Source organism: Hordeum vulgare, chromosome 2H (genome assembly GCF_904849725.1).
Source record: "Hordeum vulgare subsp. vulgare chromosome 2H, MorexV3_pseudomolecules_assembly, whole genome shotgun sequence".
Classification (NCBI taxonomy): Eukaryota; Viridiplantae; Streptophyta; class Magnoliopsida; order Poales; family Poaceae; genus Hordeum; species Hordeum vulgare.
The window spans coordinates 26,101,574-26,109,370 of NC_058519.1; the positions used below are offsets into that span (position 1 = coordinate 26,101,574).

The 7,797-nt window shown below is 45.6% G+C and overlaps 1 protein-coding gene across 1 annotated transcript; it reads left to right on the top strand.

The window, feature by feature from the left end:
- The first annotated feature begins 3,917 nt into the window (after window positions 1–3,917).
- On the top strand, window positions 3,918–7,141 carry LOC123424588 (elongation factor 1-alpha). The gene is made up of 3 exons (XM_045108227.1): window positions 3,918–4,046; window positions 5,116–5,590; window positions 6,028–7,141. Exons 2-3 carry the CDS (start codon window positions 5,129–5,131, stop codon window positions 6,907–6,909), a joined length of 1,344 nt encoding a protein of 447 aa, XP_044964162.1. The 5' UTR covers window positions 3,918–4,046; window positions 5,116–5,128; the 3' UTR covers window positions 6,910–7,141.
- The last annotated feature ends 656 nt before the right edge of the window (window positions 7,142–7,797 follow it).

Here is a 7,797-nt window from a genome sequence, read left to right on the forward strand (position 1 = left end):
TGGGAGCAGCTCCATCCATGTTGTTGTCATGGCCGCGGCGCCTTCCACGCATTGGTATCCCTGCAAGTAGAATCATCAGAAGAGGACTGATTGTAAATCCACGCGTTGGTCCTCTGAAATCCATGCATCCGACGGAAATCGACAAGGACAAAGTAAAATCGCAGGATCTAAAAATTAAAACAACATCGCACTCGAATTGGCTAGTGGTGGTGGATCCGTCGGCGGCAGCAGCGGCACCCAAGCCCGCGTCCTCGCCCACAACCTGGTATGCAGGAGTGGCAGCGCTCGCACCGGTCGAGTCCAGCGCCCCAACCATGCGTCTTCCAGTGCCGCCCACTCGATCCAGCGCTGCATCCGCTTTGCTCTCACTGTATGAAGGCGGTTACGCTCGAGCGAGTGAGGGAGTGACCCCGACCATGCCGGTTGTCGTTCTGCTGGGAGGATGGTGAGGCGAGGTGACGACGATAGTTGGGAGGAGAGACGGTGACGCGTGGGGTAGGGTGCGGGAGCACGGTTGTGGGGCGGCGTCGAGGCATGTCGGGGAGGAGCGGTTAGGGTGCTTGGTGTCGATGGAGGAGAGAGGAGGCGCATATGCAGAGGGGATTGGTTCTGGGACGAGAGGGGATTGGTTCTGGGACGAGCGACGTGCGGGTGAGCGGGCCGAGGGGCGTGAAAGGGGGAGGCGGGGGAAGAGGACGTGCGAGTTGCGAGGATTAGCGTCTTGTTAACGAAATTTTCGTTAACCAAGATTTTAGGCCATTGATTATGTAATTAGACGGTTTAGATTGTGATTTGGATTTGCCTACTCGTGCTTTTAATAGGGGTAGTGATTCATGTCATATTCACCTATGTTTTACAATACTTTTATATGGCTTCGATGCACTTTTGTGATTTATTTAGAACTAACCCGGACTGACGCTGTTTTGAGCAGAATTACCGTGGTGTTATTTTTTGTGCAGAAAATGGAAGTTCTCAAAATCGCGTGAAACTTTTTGACATTTTTTTTGGAACATATGAGCAACATTGGAGGGAAGAACTACCAGAGGGGAGCCACTTGTGGGCCATAAGGCAACAAGGCGTGGCCACCCCCTGGCCGCGCCTTGATGCCTTGTGGGGCACACATGGCTCTGTTTAACGTGATTCCAACGCCAAGAAAATCCTATATATACAGAAACCCTTAGAAATAATCAAAGAACTTCCGCTCCACCGTTGCAACTCTCTGTATCGATGAAAAACCCATCTGGAGCCTTTCTAGTATCCTATCGGAGAGGGAAATCATCTCCGATGGCCATCTTCATCATCCCGGCAAAGGCCATGATGAGGAGGGAGTAGTTCATCTTCGGGACTGAGGGTATGTACAAGTAGCTATGTGTTTGATCTCTCTCTCTCTCTCTATCTATCTATCTATCTATCTCGTGTTCTTGTGATGTCACGATCTTGATGTATCGCGAGCTTTGTTAGTATAGTTGGATCAAATGATGTTCTTCCCTTGCTACCTTGTTGTGATGAATTTATCTTTCCCTTTGAGATCTCGTTATGTTGGATTGAATGATGGATTTGAGAACACTTGATGTATGTCTTGCATGTGGATACCTCTGGTGACAATGTGATATTCTATTGATTCACTTCATATATGTTATTGCATCAACTTGCGGATTTCGGTGACCTTGGGGATCTATGCATAGGGGTTCATTCCACGTTTTCATACTAAGTTCTCCCATAGAAATCTTGGGGGTACTTTTTGTAGTTCTTTGTGTTGAATTGAATACGATATATCTGACGTTGTTTGATGCATGTCGCATAATTTACCCACAGATACTTGAGGTGACATTCGAATATCTAGGTGACATTAGGGTTGATTGATATGTATCATGGATGTTATTCTAGTACAAACTCTAGAGTTGTTTGTGACACTTATAGGAATAGCTCAAATGATTGACCACAAAGAATAACTTTGAGGTGGTGCTACTACCTATACCAAATTCATCTTATGTTCTCTACTACTTATCAACTTTGTAGTGATTCTTTGTTGCATGCTGAGGGATGACCATATGATTCTACAATGTTAGCATTGTTCAGAAATTGCACTAGTGAAAGTATGAACCCTAGGCCTTATTTCTAAGCATTTATACAACATTTTGCTCGCTGGTTTCCATTTGCTACCTTGCTGTTTTTATATTTTCAAATTACAAAAACCTATATCTACTATCATACTACACTTGTATCACCATCTCTTCGCCGAACTAGCGCACTTATACAATTTATCATTGTATTGGATGTGTTGGGGACACAAGAGATTTCTTGTATTTGATTGCAGTTTTTTTTGAGAAATACCATCTTCATCCTACACCTCCCACGGATTGATAAACCTTAGGTCATCCACTTAAGGGAAATTTGCTCATGTCCTACAAAACTCTCCACTTGGAGGCTCAACAACTTCTACAATAATAAAGCTGCATAGTAAACATTAGACCCCTATCAACGGTGATTTTTGACGGGATGGCCGTTTCCACACGGCGGTTCCCGCTTCCCCTTCCCTTCGCCTTCATTGATCTCCCTCCGCCCGGTCCGGACCACCATCCGCGACGCCGGCCGGAAGAGCAACCTCGCCAACGGCTCCCCCACTTGCACCGTCAAGAGCAACCCCGAGGATGCCTGCCGACTACCATGCCGAATGGGTGCAATGTATGAAACTTTCATTTATTCACTTGTTTCTTTATTCGTGAGTGCGTCTGTTTGTGAATTAATGAGCGTATTAGGGATGGCTTGAACCGATGCAATTGCCGAGTTTGTGGACTTGTTGGGCGATAACATTGTCGACATAGATCAAGCCTCGATCAGTTATTACAATTACAATGAGTTGGATGGTGGCGTGCATGATCACGGGAAGGAAGAAGATGGGCTGGAGAAGGTTGACAAGCCGGTGTTCGACCAAGAGTAAGCGAAAAAACGCGCGAGATCGAAGAACTACACCAATTTGTGTGAGGTTCTTTTGCGGTTTTGGAGAGCAAGAACGATGACCAAGATGGTGGTGAAAGCGGTGGCTGCTTTTGCATGACGTTCTTTTGCGTCTTGATTGAAAACTATGATTTAATTTGTGCACAAACTATGTTTAATTGTGTAAGTTTGTCGCCAATCATTGAAATTGATGTCAAATTGTGAAATTTAATTTTTTACAGTTTACTGGCTGACGCTGTAGAACAAACCCCGTAGAACCGCGTAACACGCAAAACACGTTTTTCATGAACTGTAGCTTATTATACCTTCACAAGAAGTTAGTCCAATGGTTCAAAAGCGTTGTATCCATTGTCTTACCAGGGAGATACACATGAACAACTCAAAATGAATAAAGTAAGGTTCTACCTGTAGAAAAAAGCTCAATGTGAGCCTACATGTCTTTAACATCTTTCTATCAATGCATGTTACCATGTTCATATATACATAAGATGAATATTCACATTATGCGGAGCCAGAATTTAGATATGACCGTTGATAGGGGGGTCAAATACATACATACTAACGTATATCAGTCAAATATACACTAGGTACTTCTGATTTTATCGATCCTTGGGGGGTGGGAGCAGACACATGTGTGGTCAATTAGTCAGTGAATCTTGGCTCTGCATCACTCTCCATCCACGGGAGCAGCCAAAACTAATTTCGTCGGGCCCAACTATATCCATCCATTCATTTACCTGACTTTTTTTTCTTTGAGGCAGATTCATTTACATGACTTGGCCTCAACAATTTCCGATTTTAAGCAAGAGGATATTCCCTCACGGCCAAGGCGAACGTAGGCGCTACGAAAGTCCAAAAAACGAAAGCACAGCGCGCCACCAGCGACCGCACGATCGGGATCGAACGGGCCAGACGTGACCGCCATCCCAGCCGCCCGTTCGAAGATCCAGAGGCCGCGGATAAACCCTAGGCGCCCGTGAGATCCTATATAAGGCGGGGCCGACGGCATCGTCCCTCCTCCTCCCCACCCCCGCCGCAGGCTTTGACCCCATCGCCGCCCCCCCTCCTCTTCGTCTCCGGCCAGCCAGGTACCCCTCCTCGCCGCCCGCCGGCCGTTCCCGCGCCGGTGGTTACCCCCTCCCGCTCGTACGCCGTCGCATGCGTAGGTCGTTAGCCCGCCAGTAGGTGATATCCGGGTCGATCTGCTCGGTTTCGTTTCTTACCCTGTCGCGTGATCTGGTTACCCAGATCTGCTCGGTTTGATCTCGAGCCTGTCGCATGAGCTTGTCGTGTTGGTCTCCGAGGATCTGAATCTGTTTAACTTTGCATGGTTATGGTCAGTCATGGTTATGGTTGATAGCTTGATGAGATCTCTACGTCTCTTGTTCTAAACTGGCCCTGCCGTAGATCGATCGGTTAATTTGCAGTCGTTGGGGTAGGTAGATGTACATCTCGTTATATATCTCGATTGCATGTTGAATTGATTAATCCTGCAGCACTAGTTTGTAGCATCCTGCAGTTTTTACGCTGATTGGTATGCAATTTTTCTAGTTTGGATATGTAACAAGTTGTGGTGCTATTGTTAGCAAATTGGAGATGCAAAAGTGCCCATCGTCTAATGGTAAAGACTGAAGGCCTCCTTGCGGGGGCCTTCTCATATAGGTTCGATTCCTATTGGGTGTTTCTGCAGACGACCCCCTGCATCTCCAATTTGCTTTGCTCTCAACCTGAATTACCTTGTTAAGTAGTTGCCTTGCCTGCTAATCTTGCCCTTTCGGATTAGATCATGCTTGGCTACTTGACAAGGTATTCTGGTCATTAGGTTTATCTTAATCTTCTGTTAAGAAGCGTTGGGACATATTTCTAATTTTGTCCCTGGATGAATTTGAATTAATTGTAGTGGTGCTTTCCAGTGTGTAATTATGTTTGTTATCCTGTGCTGTTGATGCTAATTAGATCTTCAATGCTTACGCTGGATTAGCTGTTTTCACTGCCACTGCCTGTGTTTTTTGATGCAGTATATTTACAAATGTTTGTATAGTTTAATTTTGTTGTTGTTCCAAATTATCACTGTCAATGAATCATTATTCATTTGAATGTAAGACAGTAATATTGAATTTCTTGAACTCTTATCACCACCTCTTATTGTCTATGCAGGTAGTTAACAGCCATGGGCAAGGAAAAGATCCACATCAGCATTGTGGTCATTGGCCATGTTGACTCTGGCAAGTCAACCACGACTGGCCATCTCATCTACAAGCTTGGAGGCATTGACAAGCGTGTGATCGAGAGGTTTGAGAAGGAAGCAGCTGAGATGAACAAGAGGTCATTCAAGTATGCCTGGGTGCTTGACAAGCTCAAGGCTGAGCGTGAGAGAGGTATCACCATTGATATTGCTCTGTGGAAGTTCGAGACCACCAAGTACTCTTGCACTGTCATTGATGCTCCTGGTCACCGTGATTTCATCAAGAACATGATCACTGGGACCTCCCAGGCTGATTGTGCTGTGCTTATCATTGACTCCACCACTGGTGGTTTTGAGGCTGGTATCTCCAAGGATGGCCAGACCCGTGAGCATGCTCTCCTTGCTTTCACTCTTGGTGTGAAGCAGATGATTTGCTGCTGTAACAAGGTATACTTGCTATTCAACTTCATATGTTTTGTTTACTTTCGGAAGTCAATGTCAATGTTCATTAGTACTGAAATATCCTGTATACTGAATGGCCTCTGTCCACTTTGTTTTTTCTTAATTTAGAAATGTGCAATGTCCATATATGTTTGATGTGTGAAGGTTCAGAATTACGTGGTAAATGTCCAGTCTCGTTAGTACCGCTGAATTGCTTCTAATTGAATAACTTTTGCCTTGTTGCTAGTCTTAGGTCATCTTGTAGCATAAGTCATCATATATGTTCAGTGACTAATGAACTGTTTGCTTGCTTGTTATGCCTTATTCTCTGCAACTGCCATCACACTAGTACTTGCTGGTTTCTCGTGTTTGTGTTTGTTTGCATCTCTAATTTTCAATAATTATGTTTTATCTTATGGGATTGCTCTTTTGTTCTGTTGCAGATGGACGCCACCACTCCCAAGTACTCGAAGTCCCGTTACGATGAAATTGTCAAGGAAGTCTCTTCATACCTGAAGAAGGTCGGCTACAACCCTGACAAGGTTCCCTTCGTCCCCATCTCTGGGTTTGAGGGTGACAACATGATTGAGAGGTCCTCCAACCTTGACTGGTACAAGGGCCCTACCCTGCTTGAGGCGCTTGACCAGATCAATGAGCCCAAGAGGCCCTCAGACAAGCCCCTGCGTCTTCCCCTTCAGGATGTCTACAAGATTGGTGGCATTGGAACTGTGCCAGTGGGACGTGTTGAGACTGGAGTCATCAAGCCAGGCATGGTTGTCACCTTTGGCCCTACTGGCCTTACCACTGAGGTCAAGTCTGTTGAGATGCACCATGAGTCTCTCCTGGAGGCGCTTCCTGGTGACAATGTTGGCTTCAACGTCAAGAACGTGGCTGTCAAGGATCTCAAGCGTGGGTATGTTGCTTCCAACTCCAAGGACGACCCTGCCAAGGAGGCTGCCAACTTCACTGCCCAGGTCATCATCATGAACCACCCTGGCCAGATCAGCAACGGTTATGCCCCTGTGCTGGACTGCCACACATCCCACATCGCCGTCAAGTTTGCCGAGATCCAGACCAAGATCGACAGGCGGTCCGGCAAGGAGCTGGAGGCGGCGCCCAAGTTCCTCAAGAACGGTGATGCTGGGTTCGTCAAGATGATTCCAACCAAGCCCATGGTGGTGGAGACCTTTGCCCAGTACCCTCCTCTGGGTCGGTTTGCCGTGCGTGACATGAGGCAGACGGTTGCTGTGGGTGTGATCAAGAGCGTGGAGAAGAAGGAGCCGACCGGCGCCAAGGTTACCAAGGCTGCGATCAAGAAGAAATGAGATGGTGTCAGGTTCTTTACCACATCTATGGTGGCGGTGGCGGTGTTTGGTGGTGGCGATAGTTGTTTTAGTCGCTTGGGTTATTTGTGTCGAGAAGTGTTTGAACTGCTTAAAGCTCGAGAAGTGTTTGAACTGCTTAAAGCTCTGGTCATTGTATCGTTCGGTTGTGTTGGTGGAACTTCATCAGTTAATGTTGCTACCATATATAGTCATCATGTTTGGAGTCGTTTTATATCTGTTGATCTTGGTTTTCTGTGTTCAACCTGCTGGTGTTTGTTTTTTTCCAATTCCTGTGCTTCTCGTACAGCCAGTATTCCCTGGCAGTAAGAGTCCTGCTAGAGCGAGGATGGCAGAATAAGTATATCTTTCCATAAGTCAGAAATATAGAATCGGAATGGAGATATTCAGAACAGGCCATTAGTGAGCTCTGAACTATTCTTTTCCCAACTTCAATTTATCCATAATATGTGTTCAAAAGTTTATTTATCCCCGCTAGTTTTGTTGTGTTTCACAGGTGCGAATCCAGTGTTTAAGCTGTTTTGTTTTGTCAGACTGATCAGGTGACATGCAACCGTGTGCCACGCGGCCCTCCACCGTCCAGCCTGCATCCAACGCATCACAGCTTTCCAGACAAAAACATCCAGACTTCACAGTTTTCAGCCCATATGCTCTGAAACTTCAGAGTTTTGAACTTTATATGATACAGATACAAATCTTTTAGTCATTCAACAGTACAAATAAGTGTTTTGAACAAAACACAATACAAACATCAACCTTTTAGTCCGGAAACAGTGCAAGCAACAGTTTACATTCATATTCATAAGAAATTCATATTCACAAAAAATATACTGTTTTACTCAGATTCACAAAAAATATACTGTTTACACT

Bases quoted from the DNA above. Each gene is read 5' to 3' on its own strand.
- LOC123424588 (XM_045108227.1), top strand. From the start codon at position 5,129: ATGGGCAAGGAAAAGATCCACATCAGCATTGTGGTCATTGGCCATGTT. The intron at 5,591-6,027 runs GTATACTTGCTA...GTTCTGTTGCAG, and splicing joins TGATTTGCTGCTGTAACAAG to ATGGACGCCACCACTCCCAA.